The sequence below is a fragment of the Palaemon carinicauda genome, chromosome 1, assembly GCF_036898095.1.
Source record: "Palaemon carinicauda isolate YSFRI2023 chromosome 1, ASM3689809v2, whole genome shotgun sequence".
In the NCBI taxonomy this organism is placed as follows: domain Eukaryota; kingdom Metazoa; phylum Arthropoda; class Malacostraca; order Decapoda; family Palaemonidae; genus Palaemon; species Palaemon carinicauda.
In genome coordinates this window covers 124,441,197-124,461,253 of record NC_090725.1, presented here as the reverse complement: position 1 = coordinate 124,461,253, position 20,057 = coordinate 124,441,197, and the positions used below count along the sequence as shown (strand labels likewise).

At 44.5% G+C, this 20,057-nt stretch overlaps 1 protein-coding gene across 5 annotated transcripts in view; it reads left to right on the top strand.

Moving 5' to 3' along the window:
- Girdin (protein girdin) overlaps positions 1–19,754 on the top strand; it is a 557,233-nt gene extending 537,479 nt beyond the window's left edge. For 4 of the 5 annotated variants that reach the window (XM_068384659.1, XM_068384658.1, XM_068384668.1 and 1 more), the window contains one exon: positions 18,145–19,754. In XM_068384659.1, coding sequence (XP_068240760.1) covers positions 18,145–18,349 — 205 coding nt within the window. In that variant the 3' untranslated portion in view covers positions 18,350–19,754. The remainder of the gene's footprint in view (positions 1–18,144) is intronic. The other variant, XM_068384662.1, reaches the window with a different exon arrangement.
- Positions 19,755–20,057: the final 303 nt, after the last annotated feature.

The following is a 20,057-nucleotide window of genomic DNA, read 5'->3' as shown; positions in this document are numbered from 1 at the left end:
CGCCCTTTATTTTAATGCTGCCATTGGCCGTATTAATTATAAGCCCTTTTTTCAAACTTGAACAGTTGGGAGTAGGTAGGTCTTTTCTTAACACCATTATTAAATCTTTAAGTACAGTAGGGTCCCGAATTATGCGAGAATTTGGTCGATCAATGACCCCGCATAAATGGAAAATCATATATTCCGAAACGCACAATTAACAGAAATAATTCCATTAAGGCCATGGCAACCAGCAACTTGCCTATTCAAACGTGTTTACTACCCATTTACAATACTTTCTATGTACTATACTGTATTTTTTATTATATTAAATTGTTCTTGTAAATAAATCAAACATTTAATATACTTTAAAGTTCAGATAACTTGAAAAAGGTTAAAATTACAACCAGGGTGGGTGTAAACACCGTATAATTCCCGTTATAACATGACCTAAAATACGGAGAAATTTTAATAAGTTTTTCATATCTATTGTATAAGACAACCGGTGAATAGCAAAATAATCACTGTATATACTAGCTTTTGTTGAATCATTGAAAATCCAAAATTATCAAAATAAAGGAGATTTTATATCATACGTTTCCTAAACACGCCAAAAAAAAAAGCACAATAAAAAATTACGACCATTGTTTTGTTCACGTTTATCTCTGATCATAACGAAGAAACGAACGCATTTCCACATCTGTGTATAGGTTAGTTTTTATATGATGATTTTGATATTACCAATGTTGTTCTACTTAATTTTTCTTAGAACTTCGAAATAAATGAAATAATGTTTTTATTTATGATGCTGCCTGAAACGAAAACCTACCATCTTTGATCATAATAAACAAACGAACGCATTAAACACACATGATCAAAGTGAAAACTAATCATATTAAAAGCATTTAGCAAATATCATCTTATTACAAATATTTTAGTTATCTTATCCATATAAATTACTAAATTCGTAGCAAAGCAGGAAAACTTTTTTTTTTCTTTTGCGTTTAATCAACAATAGCAAACTGCCGCTAATAGTAGAATGATAATTTGCGATAATTCTAAACTGTTACGAAAGATAACTGCCCTTTCCATATCCAAATTACTTTTCCTAACTTCAGTTATAGTCAACTTGTCCCCACCTCAATTATGGAACCATCTGCAAAAAGGTAAAAGCAGAAGAAAGTCCTAGGCCGGTTTTTTTGAGTTATCGAACAATTAGGTTACCGCTATAATGTTCGATATGACAGAGATGGTGCAAGATTGGAGAAGTTAAGGAAAATTGAATCATGATTAATTTTTATTATATGAAACTTTGTGAAGCAACAAAGATTTCATTTATTAGAGAGATAAAGAGAGGTAAGAAATGAGAGAGAGAGAGAGAGAGAGAGAGAGAGAGAGAGAGAGAGAGAGAGAGAGAGAGAGAGAGAGAGAGAGATAATGATGGTTTTAAATGTACTAAACATAAATGTGATAGGTCATAACACATTGGTGCTTATGTAATATTAACTGTATAGATGGTTTGAATAAGTTAAGAAATGGTATAAACAATACTTTGTTAATGTATTCATACGCGCATATTCTTGAGAGCGGTAGGCTAGCTAAACATCAGCTGATCTGATCACAGCCAAAAGTAAAACAAAAAAGTCAGCAATATTCGATTTTTTTAAATACACCCGAAATTTAAAAGCATAAGTACATGTTTTATTATAGCGCAATTAACTATTTAAAGAGTAGCCATTTTCTGGAATAGAATGGTGTTTCCTAAAAAGATAGTGGTTTGCTGAGAAATCGGATGCCGTATTTTAAGCTACGATTGAAATGGATGTAGACACGGTAAGTTTTTTCCTTTCGTATTAAATTGACACTTCTTAAGAAAACCTATTTTGGTTTCTTCATCTATATGTAAGTATTGTATAACACGAGAGAGAGAGAGAGAGAGAGAGAGAGAGAGAGAGAGAGAGAGAGAGAGAGAGAGAGAGAGAGAGAGAGAGAGAATCAGCTGTTGTAATCGAATGCCGTGTTTTTGTTTCTTGTACTACCTGAAGCAAGAATTGATCGCCACAATTAACAATAGTCATGTTAATTTCATTATTAAACTTGGGTTGCCATATGCTAACTAAGATTTTATTTCTGTTAGAGAGAGAGAGAGAGAGAGAGAGAGAGAGAGAGAGAGAGAGAGAGAGAGAGAGAGAGAGAGAGAGAGAGAGAATGTTTTGACAATTATACCGCGTACTATACAAAACAAATCTTTGTAAAGTAAATCTATACGGTTTAAAATATGACAAAATATTGCCGACTGGTTACCGAAGTTTAGGCTATTCACTGCTGATGAACGAACCCAGCCTACGTGTGAAAACCTTTAACAGCCACAGGGAAATATAAAACTTGTATGTATACTGTACTAAACAGAAATAATGCTATATTATACCAGCATTATTAACACTACAATTAAAATTATTGAAAGGTTAGAGAAAGATAAAGATTGCTGAGAATGTAACCATAGTTCTGTTTACATTTTGTCAGCTGGACTGGCATAGTTAAAGTTGATTTCATTGTTGTGGAATTTTATCCTTTAATAGGCTATTGATTATGAAGTTATGTTAATAAGATGTAAGGTAAATATCGTTTTGTAACATTTATTATCAAGCACCGTATTTAGGGCAACCAATATGCTTAAAAACACTAGATTTGATACATTTTGCAGTGCTTGACTGCAGACTTTGAACAGCTCTGCAGATGCAGAAAATTTATTTCTGAAAAATAGCGACCGCATAAATGGGGAATCCCATGATTCGAACACGCATAATTAGGGACCATACTATAAATTGCAGTGAGTAGTTATGTGATGGCCATAAAAATTACTATAGGAATGTAATATCTGGTTTTCCTCAGGGTAGTGTTCTTGGCCCATTACTTTTCATACTATACACATGAAATGTGGGATGGAGCAGAAACCAGGCTCGTTGCATATGCAGATGATGTTACTCTTTTTGTGTCAATTCTAACTCCTGAATGTAGACATATGGTTGCTGAATCTCTTAATAGAGAACTAGCTAAAAGTAGTGTATGGTCACATTATGGACCATAAAGTTAAACAGTAACAAAACTCAAAAGTATGGCTCCTCAACATCCAGATTCTTGCATTGACCATGTATCTTTAACTATATATAATTCATTTCAATTTATATGTGTAATTCTTTATTTAAAATTTACTTTTGAGAAACATCTGGTCTGTTTCTTCTTAAATTGTACAAATTATTGGCATTTTGAGAAAGCCTCTTTAAGATTTTTTGCAATTAGGCTATCCTGAAGGAATGTGTTAATTTTTTCATTCTACATTGATTTGAGTGTTGTTCTCCTGTCTGGTCTTCAGCTATTGACTCGGTTCTTAGTTTGTTTGATAGAAAGTTGCAGTCTAATGAATTCCTTACACATGTTGCATAAGATTTTTCATAATTGAGGTCATCCTTTGCATTCAGATCCTTCAAGATTGTACCATCCTGTACGTGTTGCAAGGCTCTCGCCTAATTTTAACAGTCATGCCTTTGCCATCATAAAGCACAATACCACACAGTATTCTAGAAGATTTATTCCAGCTATGACCAGATTATGGAATGATCTTCCTAATCTGGCAGTTAAATAAGTCGAATTTCAAAAGTTCAAACTTTTAGTTAATTCTATTTTTTTTTTTACAGGTTAACATACTGTAAGTTTAGTTTTATAGTTTATATATGACTGATATATTTTAGAATTACTGATATCAAAATATATTTATTTTTAATTCAATATCTGTATACTGTGTAGGTTATTTTCTATTTTCTTATTTCCTTTCCTTACTGGGGTGTTTCCCTGTTGTAGCCCTTGGGCTTGTATTGTTCTGCTTTTACAACCAGTGTTGTTTCTTGGCTAGTAATAAGGATAGTGATATGGTGCCTTCCTCTTCCTGGATATATGTGTGCAGCAGACCCTTATGGATTTTACCAACATATGGAGAAAACCTATGAACTGAGTCTTTGTCTTAAATGTTTTTTAGAATACCTTTTGAGGTACAGAGATTACTGTATTCCAAAAAATGGGAAGTTGATAGTAATAATTATGTTAATAAGACAGTCTACTAATATTATATATTTATGTTTCCCTTTTTATGAAAAGAAACTTTCAATTCTAGCCATTAAAGAATATAGATCCCTGCTTAATCCTGTGTAAAGGCATCTATCCATTTCAGGTATTACAGAGGATGTGTTTAGGGATTATAATAATGAAAGACCTACAATGGTCAAGTCTGATTTTTTGGATTTGGATGTATTTGTACAATATTCAAAAGGATCAAGTTTTAAACCTTTGGAAAATCTTTCAATTAAAGATCTCACTTTTCCTGTTTGCATTGGCTTCAGTTAAATGCATAAGTAAACTACAAGCACTATCTTCTAAGGTAGTCAATGACCTTCAATGTCAGGATGCCAGAAAACTCCAGATCAATCAGTCAATCAATCTTTGGGCGACGTCGAAATCCCAGGAGAAAGAGGAGGCCTATTGATGGGGCTGTCGGGACACGTGACAAGGCCTGACCAATGGGACAACAGTCAGGCCTATCCCCCCCCCCCCACCACCTTGGGGGCAAAAGGGAGCTCAGTCTGCCTAGGAGCGGCTGGGCATCTTTCTTCGTGACTCAACCTCCGTGAGGGAACGACATCTTCACCCTCAAGACATCAGGGAGGCAGGACCTCTGTTTACATATCCTCCACAAGGGAGGAACCAGAGTCCTTTTTACTAAGGGAACGGGATTGCTGTGCTGAAGTTTCATCCACGGTCCACCAAACTCCATTCGGAAGCTCCTCGTGGCTTAAATTAAAATATAATTATCTGTTGTGCTCCCCTTTCTTTTATTAGTTTTTATTTGAATATTATTGTAAATACATATTTGTTCCAACACGAATACTTACCTTCGAACTACTTTCTTATAGGAGATCACTGGTTATCTCTCTCTACGACCGGAGATTTGAATATATACCCCCCCCCCGCTTCGCGCTCTCAGTAGCTTTTACCCCCGGCATCCAGGAATGTGCCCCGAGGGTAGGATTAACGGTAGGTCGCCCGTTGGCCAGGTCACGTTCGTCATTAAGTTCTCTGGTCGAGAGAGGTGAACATCTCTCTCTCTCGTATCTTTATCTCTATCGATCCTTTGTGTGCGTCCTGTGACCCACGTGTTCCCAGCGTGGCAACTTGCGTTTTTATAGTGTGCTTTCCCAAGTGTTCCTGTGCGTTCACTTTTCAACCGTGTGCTTACCCAGTGTTTCATTCATTTCCTTAAGTGCTTTTGTTGTGCGTTGTGTGCGTTATGGAGCTGGTTCGCCGTTGTCCTGGGCCTAGAGCCGGGAAATCGTGTGGAGCGTTCCTCTCCAAGCCCGAAGTGGATCCTCACTCCCTTTGTTCCTCCTGTAGAGGTAAAGTGTGCTCGTCAGCAGACACGTGCCCCGAGTGCGTGGACTGGAGCGATATTCAGTGGGTACGTTATGGTACTAAGAAAAGGAAATCAGCGAAACGTTCCCACAGGAAAGTTAGTGTTTACTCGCCGATTCCGTCGCCCAGTGAGCGTTCCGACGGGGTCTCGGTTTCGCCGTCACCTACACAAAGTAGGGGACGAGGTAAGTCTAGCGTAGGGGATGAACAAGGCGTCCTATCCCAGGAGCCCAGTGTTAGTGCAGAGCCAGTGGCAGGCCCCTCTAGGGCTAGTGAAGGTCCTAGTAGTGCGTCCGGAGAGTCGGCCCTCGTGTTCGGGGGGCACGCTTCCTCCGATGACCCCGTGTGGGGTAGTAACGCAGTTTCAGTGTCACCGCCGCCCTCGTGGGCTTGTGCTTCCGGCTCCTCTTTAGGGAGAGATAACCGGAGTAAAGTCCAACCTGCAAGTCACGATGCCTACGGTTGGAGGCTCCCGAAGACGCCGGGTAGGTCTCCCCTGAGGATGGACTTAGACCTGGATCCCTGGCTCCCGGACATGGAACGATTGGATTCGTTCCCGACCCTTCCCACGGAAGTTCCCGATGACTTCCTCCAGCCCTCGACCTCTGGCATTCAACGTCCGAAGAAGTCCCCCGCGGTCCCCGCTTCCAGCCGACATGTGGTGGACGCAGTGTCGTCTGGTTCTTCGGACATCTATTCCTCGTCAGAGGAAGAGGTCAAGATGAAACACCGCCGTCGGAGGGAGCGGTCCAGGACCGAACGTTCCAGGTCAAGGTCGCGCTCTAGTTACAGCAAGAAACAATCCTGCTCCCCGAGCCGTAAGTATAGGAGGAGTGTATCTCCCGGGGGAGCCTGGGTCTACGTATCGTCGCGAGAATCGAAGGTGCTTCGGTCCTCGGACCACCGGTCCAGCGAGCGGTCCCCAAGGCGGCCGCCCTCCAAGCACGGCCTTGACCCTCGCGACCTGGCTCGCAGGAAAGACCTCTCTGTTAGGCATAAGTCCTCGAGGCCTCCGGTTCACCCCGCCCAGCGGGGGGAAACGCACTTCTTTCCAGGCAGCCAGGCCGAACCAGCCCAGCTGGTGCGGCCTTCAGGTCAGAAACAGTTCCCGCTGTCGGGTCAGCCCCCGGGAACCGCACCCTCAGCACCCAGAGCCTTCGGGCGAACGAGAGTCCCCGCTGATCCAGCGGTACCTACACGATCCCGAGCCCCTGGTCCAGTCTTACCTGCAGATGAGGTCCAGTACCTTGGCAGGACGGCGCCCCTGGCCCCCAGGGTCAGACGTCCGGTCGGCGTGCCCGGTAACCCTGCTCCCCCGCCCCAGGCCGAGGCCTCGGCTGATGGAGGAGAGGGCTCCCCGACGGAAGACTCCGCCTATAGGAGAGTGGTTAGCCTGATAAGGAGGCACCACGGAATAGCAGAACCTACAGCGACAGATGGGGATTCCTGGAAGTCGAGTCTCCTGAGGATTATGCAGACTCCCTCCCAGCCTAAGTCCTCCCTGGCACTCCCTCCGGCCCGAGACCTAGTTCTGGGGCAAGAGTTCATAGACAAAGTGTTAGCTGGCAATGCCGAGGCTCCCAAGTCCCAAAGTGCCTCTAAATTACTCCAGGGCCTCAAGAACCAAGGGAAGGTCTATTTGCCCGAGGGACGTCGCCCAGGACCTTGTAAAGTGGAGACGACCGTGGACATTCTGAGCCAAGGAGTTTCTGACGACAGAGCTTCTTCGGCCCCAGTCTGTTTCTCACCTGCAGAGGCCTCCATGATGGAGGAGATGTCGCGAGACCTAATTAACGTCTCCTCTTGGCTAGACCGGTGGGCTTCCACGTTGGTGGGTGTGCAAGCCTCCTACGACCCCGAAGACCCTGACCAGCAAAGCCTGATGAGGGACCTTATTACCTCCGGGGGTAAAACCCTAAAATTCCTCTCGTACCAGTCTCTCGCCCTTACAACCAACTGGGTTCGCCGTAAGAGAGACACGGTACTCACCAATGTGTCCCGGAAAGTACCGGACAGGGAGGCGCGAGCAATTTGCAGCCTCCCCCTGTGGGGAGAGTCTCTTTTTCCAGTGAAAGAGTTAGAGGCCTTGATGGAAAAGGTCTCAAAGAGGAAGGAAGGCAACGTCACCAAACCGGCAGCGTCAAGGAGACCTCCATACAAGAGGTCCGTCTCGGACAGCGCCGCGATGCCCCAAGCCTCTTCCAGCACTACGAGGAGAGAAGCCCCCTCTTCCTCCTGGTCCTCAACTCCGCAACCCTCCCGCAGAGGTACTTCAGCACCCTCAGGCTCCTTCAGGTCGGGTTACTCCGCCTCTAGGAGAAGGTAGAGTGGGAGGCCCCCTATCCCCGCCCAAGCCTCGGGTTGGGGGATGCCTCAGACTACATTGGCAAGCATGGAAGGCCCAAGGAGCAGAACCTTGGACAGTGTCCGTCCTAAAGGAGGGCTACAGACTCCCGTTCCTGGCGAATCCACCACCTCTTATTCCGGCCAACCGGACGGAATGGCTAGCGCCCAAAGATCCAGTAAAGAGGACCGCCCTTCAAGAGGAGGTGTCCTCCATGTTGGAGAAGGGCGCCATGGAAGAAGTTCCTCTCCCAGGACCTGGTTTCTACAGTCGCCTGTTCCTGGTAGAGAAAGCAACAGGGGGGGTGGAGGCCAGTTATAGATCTGTCGGCTCTCAACAAGTTCGTCAAGAAGACGGACTTCAAGATGGACACTCCAAAGTCAGTTCTGCTGTCCTTGAGGGAGAAAGATTTTATGATGACCGTCGACCTCAAGGACGCATACTTCCAAATTCCGATCCACCCATCGAGTCGGAAGTTCCTCCGGGTGAAATGGGGTTCCCAGATCCTGCAATTCAGGACTCTTTGCTTCGGTCTGTCAACAGCGCCCCAGGTGTTCACGAGAGTCTTCGCGACTGCATCAGTGTGGGCTCACGAACGAGGCATCCGCCTTATCAGATACCTGGTTGCTCCTTTCCGCCTCAAAGGTCCTCTTGGAAGAACAAGGGAGAAGTCTCCTTCAGTTTTGCAGAGATCTGGGTATCGTCATCAACCCAAAGAAGTCCAATCTATCCCCGTCCAACAGAATGAACTACTTGGGGATGACATTGGACACCATTCAAGGGAAAGTTTTCCCTTCGGAGGAAAGGATCAAGAACCTCAGGCACATCATCAAGCCCTTCCTATCGGAACAGCCAAGGAGAGCGAAGGACTGGCAGAGGATGATAGGCCACCTGGTCTCGTTGGAGAAACTAGTCCCACAGGGGAGGATAAAGCTCAGATCCATCCAATGGAATCTCAAGAGCCTCTGGTGCCAGACACACTCACAACAAGTGCTAGTTCGGGTCCTTCCAGACACAAGACCCTCCCTGGAATGGTGGTACTGCCAGTCGAACTCCCTCAAGGGGATGCCCTTCGGGACCAGCCCTCCAGAATTGCTCCTGTTCACAGACGCCTCCAACCAAGGGTTGGGAGCCCACCTCCTCGACGGGACGGCACGAGGCACCTGGTTGGAAGGGGAAAAGCAACTCCACATCAATGTCCTGGAGTTGAAAGCAGTCCAGAAGGCATGCTTACACTTCGCAAGTCTGCTAAAAGGAAACACCGTGGCGTTGATGTGCGACAACGCCACGGTAGTAGCGTACATAAAGAAGCAGGGGGGCTTAAAATCGAGGGAGTTGTGCGATCTCACCATAGTGATTCTGAATTGGGCAGAAGAAAATCAAGTAGTCTTATTAGCAAGGTTCATTCCCGGGAAGAGAAACGTTCTGGCCGACGGCCTCAGCAGAATGGGCCAGATAGTAGGGACAGAGTGGTCCCTCCTCCCGGAAGTAGCCAGGCTCATTATTCAGCGTTGGGGTTCCCCGGTGATGGACCTCTTTGCAACGAGACTCAATGCCCAACTCCCAGTCTACTGCTCCCCGGTGCCAGACCCGAAAGCAGCCCTGGAAGACGCTTTTCAGCACAAGTGGGACAACCTGGATGTTTACGCTTTTCCCCCCTTCACGTTGATAAGGCAAGTGCTCAACAGAGTAAGGGCCGCCCGAAACCTAAAGATGACTTTGGTAGCGCTCTGGTGGCCGGAGAGGGAGTGGTTCGCAGACCTAAAAGACCTAACGAGTCACCCGCCGTGGCCTCTACCCGCCAGGTCAGACCTTCTGCAACAGCCTCACTTCCTCAAGTTCCACGACAACCCACTCTCCCTTCGCCTTCACGCCTGGAGACTATCCAGCGGCTCCTGAAGAAGGAAGGTTATTCTCACTCCACGGCTAAGAGAATGTCGCTATACCTGAGGAAGTCGTCAGTGGCAATATACCAGGCAAAATGGGCCTCCTTCACAAAGTGGCGCGCTGAGAGACACATTAGACCTCTTAAGGCCTCTGTCCCAGACATAGCAGAGTTTCTGGTGTTCCTCAGAGACAAAGTAGGGATGTCAATCCCAGCCTTAAAAGGAGTTCGGGCCGCCTTAGGCCAAGTCTTCCTCCTGAACGGCATCGACCTGGGGGCCTCGAGACACATAGCGATGCTTATCAAAAGCTTCGAGCAGTCTTGCCCCCCTCAGGCGAGGAGAGTGCCCCAGTGGGACTTAGCCTTGGTCCTGAAGATACTGTGTCGTCCTCCCTTTGAGCCCTTGAAAGATATCATGGACAAAGACCTTTCCCTCAAGGCCGTCTTCTTGCTGGCCTTGGCGTCCGCCAGGAGAGTGGGAGAGATTCATGGTTTGTCATACGACGTCTCTCATTCAAAGGGGTGGAAAGAAGTATCCTTCAAGTTCGTACCTTCTTTTGTGGCCAAAACTCAGAACCCAGCAGTCTGGGACCCGAGGTTCGAAGGTTTCTCGATTCCTGCCATCCCTAAGACAGGTAATGCAGAAGACTTAAAATTGTGCCCAGTGCGAACAATTAGAAAATACCTGGAAAGGACAGCGCATCTCCGACCAGAGGTCAAGAGCCTCTTCGTTTCCACGGATATTAATAAGAAACAAGTTTCCAAAAACACCATCTCCTTCTGGTTGAGGCAGGTGATCGCCAGATCCTACAAGGAAGCTGGCATAGCAGTGCCAGGCACTCCCAGACCTCATGACATCAGGGGCCTGAGCACCTCCTTAGCCTTTGAGAAAAACATGGCAGTAGGACAAATCCTGCGAGCAGGTACTTGGTCGAGCCAGTCAACCTTTACTGCCCACTACCTCAAGGATTACTCAAGAAAATCCTTGGACGGGTACTCCATTGGAACAGTCATCTCCGCCCTCCAAGCGGTATAACGGTAATCCCCAGGCACATTCAAGACTAGCGACCGGTAGGCACAAGTGCGGTTCTCCTACCTCCTACCCAGTTGCTTACTTGCCTCTTCGGGGAGTACCGTCTGTTCCCAGGAATCACTCATTCTTCACGACTACACGTCGAGAAGAAACATCGAAAGAAGATTTTCAAAAGGTGAGTTCCTAGACACTAACGTGAATTATTTCAATATTTACCCTCGCTTCCGCTCTCTGGTAGGTCTCGTTATACTGAGGCCTGTTGGCCTCCACGACCAAGTCAGTGGGTCAGATTGGCACTCCCACCTCCTAAAGTGTAAGTCTCCTATAAGAAAGTAGTTCGAAGGTAAGTATTCGTGTTGGAACAAATCAAAAATTTTAAATAATTTTTATTTTTCCTAACATACTTACCGAGAACTACTTTCGGGTAATGGCCCTCCCTACCTTCCCCGAGTGCCTTCTTCCCTTACTAGCATGATGCTAATGCAATAGAACTTAATGACGAACGTGACCTGGCCAACGGGCGACCTACCGTTAATCCTACCCTCGGGGCACATTCCTGGATGCCGGGGGTAAAAGCTACTGAGAGCGCGAAGCGGGGCGGGTATATATTCAAATCTCTGGTCGTAGAGAGAGATAACCAGTGATCTCCTATAAGAAAGTAGTTCTCGGTAAGTATGTTAGGAAAAATAAAAAAATTTTAAAATTTTTGATATTTGTCAGTATTCTTTGTCTTATTGCTGACTGGCAACCTTTCCCATTGTTATTTTTTTTTTGTTATGGCCCTTGAGTCCCTTAAGCAAGGCTGGACTCAAACCACGGGCCTGTAACACAAGGCAACACCGAAGATAGGACCGCCTCTGCCCCGGTGTGCTTTTCCCTGGCTGAGGCCTCCATGATGGAGGATACGGCCCAAGACATTAGCAACGTGACCTCGTGGCATGACTGGTGGGCCTGTATGCTGGTGAGCTTCCAGCTGTTCCACGATCTAGCGGTCTCGGAGAACCAGGCTCTGCTCCAGGAACTCATACGCTCAGGGGGGAAGGCGATGAAATTCCTCACCTTTCAGTCTCTCACTCAGACAGCCAACTGGGTACTTCGGCGGAGAGATACAATCCTTAACAAGCTGTCCCGCAAGCTTCCTGATCGTGAGGCAAAATGTTTGAGAAACACGCCAGTGTGGGGCGAGTCCATCTTCCCCCTGAAAGCAGTAGAAGAGACCATGGAGAGAGTCTGGAGGCTGAAGGAAACTGCGGACCCCAGACACTCAGCCGTGAGAAGACCCTCACACAGAAGGGTTGTACCTGAAGGGCCGCACCCTTCTACAGCTCAATTGAGGAGGGACTCCCCTTCGTCAGCCTGGCAGCAGCCGTCTCAGACCCCCGTAGAGGAATTTCGACATCTCAAGCCTCCTTTAGGCCTAAGTACTCCGGCTCTAGGAGAGGCCGTTCGGGCCGCGCCTCCAGAAGGAGGTAGGAAGAGAGGCCTACCTCTCCTGCTGAAGCCTCAGGTAGGGGGATGCCTCAAACACTTTTGGCAAGCATGGCGGGACAACGGAGCGGACCCATGGTCCGTAGCAGTCCTGAAGGAAGGATACAGAGTCCCCTTCCTGACGGAGCTGCCCCCTCTGATCCCCGATCATCGTACGGAATTGCTGGCACCTAAGGACCCCTTGAAGAAGGCAGCTTTACAGGAGGAGGTGTCAGCCATGTTGAACAAGAGAGCCCTGGAACTAGTGGAGGATCCATCCCCAGGGTTCTACAGCAGGCTCTTCCTGGTGGAGAAGGCGACAGGGGGGGTGGAGACCGGTCATCGACCTCTCCGCCCTCAACTAGTTTATCAGTAAGACGGACTTCAAAATGAACTCTCCGAAGTCAGTGCTGGCAGCCTTGAGGAAAGGGGACTTCATGATGTCCCTGGACCTCAAGGATGCATATTTCCAGATCCCTGTCCACCCCTTCAGCAGGAAGTCCCTCAGAGTGAGGTGGGGTTCCCAGTCTCTGCAGTTCATGACCCTTTGCTTTGGCCTGTCGACAGCCCCTCAGGTGTTCACGAGGGTGTTCGCCACAGTGTCGGCCTGGGCACACAAGAAGGGGATCCGACTGATCCGCTACCTGGACGACTGGTTACTTCTTTCAGCCTCAGAGGCAGTTTTGAAGCAACAAGGCGTGAAGTTGTTGCAGTTCTGCAGGGACTTGGGAATCACCGTCAACATGGAGAAGTCGCAGCTGGTTCCCTCCAACAGGATGACATACCTGGGAATGGTCCTAGACTCGAAGTTTGGGAAAGCATTCCCCTCCACGGAGAGGCTCGAGAACTTGGATCAGGTCCTCCCCTTCCTAACGGACGTACCCAGGAGAGCCAAGGATTGGCAGAGGTTGATAGGCCACTTGGTATCTCTGGAAAAATTTGTTCCCCAGGGAAGACTCAAGCTGAGAGAGGTCCAATGGAACCTGAAAGAGCTCTGGTCCCTGGGGAGACTCCGCACAGGGTTGTTGGCGTGTCATCGGAGACGAAAGAGACGTTAAAGTGGTGGTCAGACAGGGTGAACACTCTAAAAGCGATGCCTTTCGCGACCGCCCCTCCGCAGATGCTGCTCTTCACGGACGCATCAATGGAGGGGTGGGGAGCTCATCTCCAGGAAGAAATGGCAAAAGGCAAGTGGTCCCAAGAGGAGAAGACCTTTCACATTAACGTGCTCGAGTTGCTAGCAGTCCAAAGAGCATGCATGAAGTTCGTACATCGTATCCGAGGAAACACTGCGGCTCTCATGTGCGACAGCGCCACCGTGGTAGCCTACGTGAAGAACCAAGGGGGGCTCAAGTCGAGAACTGTGCAACCTCAAAGCAAAGATCCTGGATTGAGCGGAAAAAGAACACATCGTGCTGACGGCTAGGTTCATTCCGGGAAAAAGAACGTCCTAGCCGACGACCTCAGCAGGATGGGTCAAGTAGTAGGCTCAGAGTGGTCCCTACACCCGGAGGTAGCCCAGTCACTCCTAGACAAATGGGGGTCTCCAATGATAGATCTGTTCGCCACGAGACTCAACGCCCAGCTCCTGGTATTCTGCTCCCCAATCCCAGATCCTACAGCAGCATTCAAAGACACCTTTCAGGATCCATGGGACGTACTCGACGCATATGCCTTCCCTCCCTTCGGAACACTCAGACAGATCCTCAACAGGGTCAGACAGTCAAAGGACCTGCGGATGACTTTGGTAGCGCCCTGGTGGCCAGAGAGAGAATGGTTCGCAGATCTGAAGGAGTTAGCAATCCTCCCTCCGTGGCCCCTGCCAAACAGGGAGGACCTCCTTTGTCAGCCACACTTCGAAAAGTTCCACGAAAACCCCCGGTCCCTCCGGCTACACGCGTGGAGGTTATCGAGCGTTTGTTGAGGAAGGAAGGCTACTCATCAAGGACCGCCATTAGGATGACAGGTTATCTTAGGAGATCATCAGTCGTAGTCTACCAGGCGAAACGGGCTACGTTTGTAAAGTGGTGCGCCTCCCAGAACCTGAGGCCGTTAGACGTGTCTATTCGCGAGATAGCAGATTTCCTGGTCCACCGGAGGGACGATCTAGGAGTTTCCATCCCGGCGATTAAAGGAGTTCGAGCCGCCCTGGGCCAAGTCTTCCTCCTCAAAGGACTCGACCTCAGAGCATCCCGTCATATCTCTATGCTCATTAAGAGTTTCAAACAGTCATGCTCCCCCGCGCCTCCAGAGTGCCACAATGGGACGTAGCCAGGGTCCTCAAGTTCCTTTCCAGGCCACCCTTTGAACCGCTCAGGAACATTCTTGATAAGGACCTTACCCTTAAGACGGTCTTCCTCCTAGCCCTAGCCTCCGCCAAGCGAGTCAGCGAGCTGCACGGGCTGTCATATGAGGTCTCACACTCGAAGAGTTGGAAAGACCTGAGTTTTAAGTTTCTCCCGGACTTTGTAGCCAAGACCCAAAATCCAGCCTCCTGGGATCCCAAGTTCGAAAGCTTTTCGGTCCCAGCTATCCCTCGTTCGGACAATCCCGAAGACTTATTGTTGTGCTCGGTCAGGGCGGTCAGGAAATACATGGAAAGGACAGCCAGACTTCGGCCTAAGATCAAGAGTCTGTTCATCTCAGCAGGCCCGGTTAAGGAAGCGGTGTCCAGAAACACCATCTCCTTCTGGCTCAGACAGGTCATAAAGAGGGCCATGACAGCGACGGTGCCACGTTGCCAGGTAAACCTCGACCCTATGATATTAGGGGTCTCAGCACCTCCTTGGCCTTTGACAAGAACTTGGCAGTGGGTCACATCCTGAAGGCAGGTACGTGGGCCAGACAGTCTACGTTCACCGCCCACTACCTAAAAGACTGTTCAAGAAAGTCCCTGGACTCCTTCTCCATCGGGCCGGTCATTTCCGTGCTCCAACAGGTTTAAGGTCGAAGCCCTGGGGAAGCCCGTGGGAAGTAATTCCAAGCGACACAAGATCCTCCATACTCCCCCCTTTCCTGCCTCCCCCTTTTCCCTTTCCTTATCTTCCGCCCATGTGAGAGTTGATCGTTGGAGACGCCCATGCTCGGATGAAGATTGCAAAGAGGTGAGTTATAGAGGCACTATAAAGGTTTTTGTGTAGTTCTCCCCGAGTCTCCTATCCCATTTTTTGTGGTCAGTCAGAACCTAGCCTCCTATCTAGGTTCAATCGGTTAGTTTCATTTCGGGTCTCCCGGCCTGTAAGTTCACTCCCTCCTCCTAAGGTATAAGTCTCCTGAGAAAGTAGTTCGAGGTAAGTACTCCGTGTTGGAACAAATCACAAATTTTAAGTAATTTGTATTTTTCCTAACAGTACTTACCTCGAGCTACTTTCGGCTTATGGCCCGCCCAGCCTTCCCTCTAGTGTCTTACAGGAGTTCGTGGGTATAGTCATCAAAAGCTTACTGACGACCGAGACCTAGGTCCATGCTCTCGCACTCTGACCTGGGTCGCCTCAGGGCGAGTATCCATCCGCCACGGAGAGACCCCACTTGAGAAAACGGAGATAGGGGAAGCTACCCAAAAATCTGGTCGGTTGGGAGGAGAATCCCAGATACTCCTAAGAAAGTAGTTCGAGGTAAGTACTGTTAGGAAAAATACAAATTACTTAAAATTTGCGATTTCTTGTTGTGCACCAATTCTATTATTTGTCAGATTTATCATACGTACAGTATTTTTAGAGGCATTTTAGGTTATCATGGTTCTCCTCTCTATTTCTTACCACCCAGTTGAACAAAATTGTCTGATTGCTTTATTCTTTCATTGTTTATTGTTATGTTGCATATTGGGATTGCTGATGTCTTTGATTCCACTACCACATCAGTTTTTCTTACATTTATTCTTAGTCCCATTAATTCTCTCTCTCTGTCTACTGTATCCAGAAGTTTTAACTTTTCGGCTGTGTCAGCAATGATCACTGTGTCATTTGCATAACAAATGTTATTTATATTGACTCATCCAATACTAATCCCTTCCATACCTATTATGTTTCTCAGGATAATTTCCCCATATATTGCAAATAGATCTGGGAACAAAGCACATCCCTGTCACACTTCAATATTTCTATCCATTATGTCAAATTGTTATCAATGTTGAAAGCTGCACGTGGACTCTAGTTGGTAATGAGTTTGATGTCCTTGCATTTTCATAATCAATAAAGCACATCTACATATCTTGTTGCATTTCAATAGATCTTTGTTATCATTTTTATGAAGAAAATAGCTTTTCTAGTACCTTTACCCTTAAGAAAACTGTACCATTTTTCCGATTTATGAATTTTAAACTATAAATGATCCCTCTCTTTCCTTCGCTGGTTATCCAACTCCAACAGTGTTGGAGTTAGCAATATGAACATCAGAGGAGTTTCATAGAAATAAACAGAATTTTTTTATAAATTTTATTACTTTTATACTAGGCTGATGTACATATATACTGTACTGTATATACATGCGCACCTTCCTCCCTAATGACTTGTGGTGTTAAGAGGATAGATAGTAGTTTATACTTTGAGACTGAGACAATAACTGTGGCTTGACCTTGCCATTTGTTATTTCCATTAAATGCTAGATTGTCTCATTACTCTACTTGAGGCATAAATCAATTGAAAGAAAAGAAAACAGGACATTTTTAGTTTTAAGGGTGAATGTCAATAAAACATCAAGTTAATATTGAAATAGAAAACAATTATCAAAATTAAATCTTCTTTTGTGTAGCAAAGGTATATTTTTTTGGCCCATTTTGAGCCTCGCCAGATAACACTTAATAGGCTTGGGCATATACAGTTTGGCATTAACATTTTCCAAATATGTGATAGCCACGTTAATAATGCTACCTTACCCCTATTCCCTATTTCTTTATAAGACTGAAGAAAATCCTTTCTCTTTAGAAACATTGTAATTGGCACAAAAACTATAAAAAAGGTTAAAACTAGCATATTACATCATGACTTTATGATTATTATTGACAGAAAAACTGCCTTATTTAGTTGCCTCCCCTCAAACAATCAAAGCCACTAATGCTAAACCTACAAATGCTAAAAGGCAGGTGCAGACATTTCAGTACAGAGTTACCCCAAAAATTTTAGTTTCTATTTTTTAAGGGAGAAGCAAGGAACTTGCATGACCATTGTATCACACCTGTGCCCCAGCACATCATAGAGGGGGACAACTTACTTTTAAGTCTTCGGTGGCATACTTTGGTCCTTATCTAGTTTCTTTGCATAGTTCCTTTGGTTGCCACTTACATTGTTCCCTAAGTCTCTTTGGTTGCAAGTGCCATTATTTTGCCTATTTACTCAATGTCCTTTGCTTGTTCCCTAATAGGCTGTACAACTGTTTTGTCTTGTTCTTGTTTAAACTCTTCATTAAAGATTAGATCTCTCCAGCCAGAATTATGAATATCTAAGAATTAGTCAGTGGTTTAGTTAAGCTATTGCAGAATATCAACAATCATAAGACTAGAGTATTGAAGTTCCTAATATATTTCAGGAAAAGTCAGAAAGTTGATGATTTTCTGAATTCCATATTTCAATATGATTCATTGTTATAATGTTTAGATTATATACTGGGACTGGTTGTAAAATTACACTTTTATGGTTTTCGAATGGCTTTGAATTTACAAGTCTGTGAAACTCGTGTCAGATTCAATGCAAACTGACAATGAAATAGGGTTTCCGGTGTACCTTTTGCTATAATATGTAAAAGAACCATTCTGAAGAATTTATTCCAACAGTACTTTGCAGATTTTGTAGATCAATGGGGAATTATCATCTTTAGGTACTGGGACAGTATCTTACTTAGAGCTTTGCAGACAAATTCTTTCATCACAGTTTTTCCGTTGCAGATGAACAAGTGTTGCGAGTTGTGTGTGAAGCATGTGAAATTGTCATTTAAAATTTTTCCTCATCTTGAGAATTAATTTTAAATTTCTCTATTTTACAGCGCTCCCCAGGTTCCCCCAAGATCTCGACGTGGATCTAGCATTGTTCAGCAAGATTCAATAAATTCTAGTCACTCTTCACCTGATGTTCAAGATCCCAAGCCACCAAAACCACCACCAAAACCACCTATCAACGAAGATACTCCTTTAAAAACTGGGAAAGATATAGTAGACAACTCGGTTTGGTACGAGTATGGGTGCGTGTGATTTATTTATTGTAGAAGTGAAATGGGAGAGGTCACTTGGAAGTTGAACATTTAACTTGTAAATATTTTTATTTAAATGTGGCCAAAAATCCATATTTAATTGTACAAAATATGTTCTTTAGAATTCAGTCTAGGGCCAGTTTAACATTAGACCATCATAGCTTACAAGAATGAAAATAAATTGTTACCTGAACTTTTTCAGTGTCAGGTGATGGATAAGTTTTTTAAGCCTTGTTTTAAAAGGTACATGAGGTATTAAAATCATATGGCAGAAGTGACTAAAATAGGTGACCTTGCCCATACATTTTATGCTAGATCTCTCAACCAGAGAATCTGAAATTTATCAGTTTATGTATGTGACCTAATACTGAATACATTATAAATTATATACACTAGTGCTTTTTAATTTAGTTGTACATATTTTGAAAAGGCACAAGTTAATGTAAATATGATTTACTAGCCTTCAGTATCATTATAATTTTTTATACCCGTACGAGTTACACAATTTTGATTTTTCTATACAATCGTAGAGAAATCCAAATGAGGTGTTTGTGTAAATGCTTATCATTTTTCATTTCATCTGGTATTCATTATTTTCAGGTTATCACCTCATTCATATAGTTCTATGAGAAAAAATAGTCATTTGTGATTGTCCTGTGGTTATTTGATTGAGGCATTTAACCTACTCCAATTCTTTTTCACAAACCTTTACTGTTGATAACGAGTGATTTGCTGTGATGGATATTACTGTCAGTTTAACTAGAGAATAAAAAAAGCCATCATTTATGCAAACATTTATTTTAACTTATCTTTTTAATCCTGGTCTTGTCCATTTTGAATCCATGTCTCTTATGATTGGAGGTAAACTAAATAAATATACATTTATGGAAAATCACTAAGAAAACTGGGGAGATTGTGGCATTGATAAATTTACTTTGGGTCTAGAATGTGGTGTATTGTAGCATACCTCAGTGATTGCTTAGTGATAATGTCTGCTGAAATAGCATGTCAGGTTATTATATCTACTGCTGATATAATTAAAGTTGTCTTGATAGTTTACTAAAAATGTACTCTGAATTTCTTTACTGTATTAGTCCATAAAATTGTACTAGTCACATAGAGAAGTATTGATGTGTAATGTGGATATACTAGAGAGAAATTTAAATTTTTCATTCTGTAAAGATGAAAAATACTATTTCCAAATTTGCATATGGTTGTAGACATTTCTTTGAATATAAGGATGGACTGTAAGTATAAATTATCCCATTGCAGCATCAAAATTCCTTCTAGAAATTATCACTTCTCAACAATTTTGGCCTTTGAGCAAAATTTTCCTCTTCTGCTTATAAACCCTTGTAAAATGTATCAAAATTACAGGACAGCATGAAATAAAATTATGAATGTAATTTTTTTTATTTAGATATACAAAATATATACAGGACATTTATTACAACTATGCCCAGAAATATTACATAATAATACAACAAATAGAAAATAAAGTGTTCCAAGAAGAGAAAATGGGGAAAATTGCTTGAGAATACTTGCCTATACAGGAACTGTAACTGTTGTAACCAAGGGGGTCGAATTTGTAATTTAATTGCCTTTCATAACGGCTTTATTGAAAAAGTTTATACAAATAAAAAATTCCAAACTTTCCTCATTTGAATGATGGAATTTAAAAAAGATATTTCTTACATATTACTTTCACT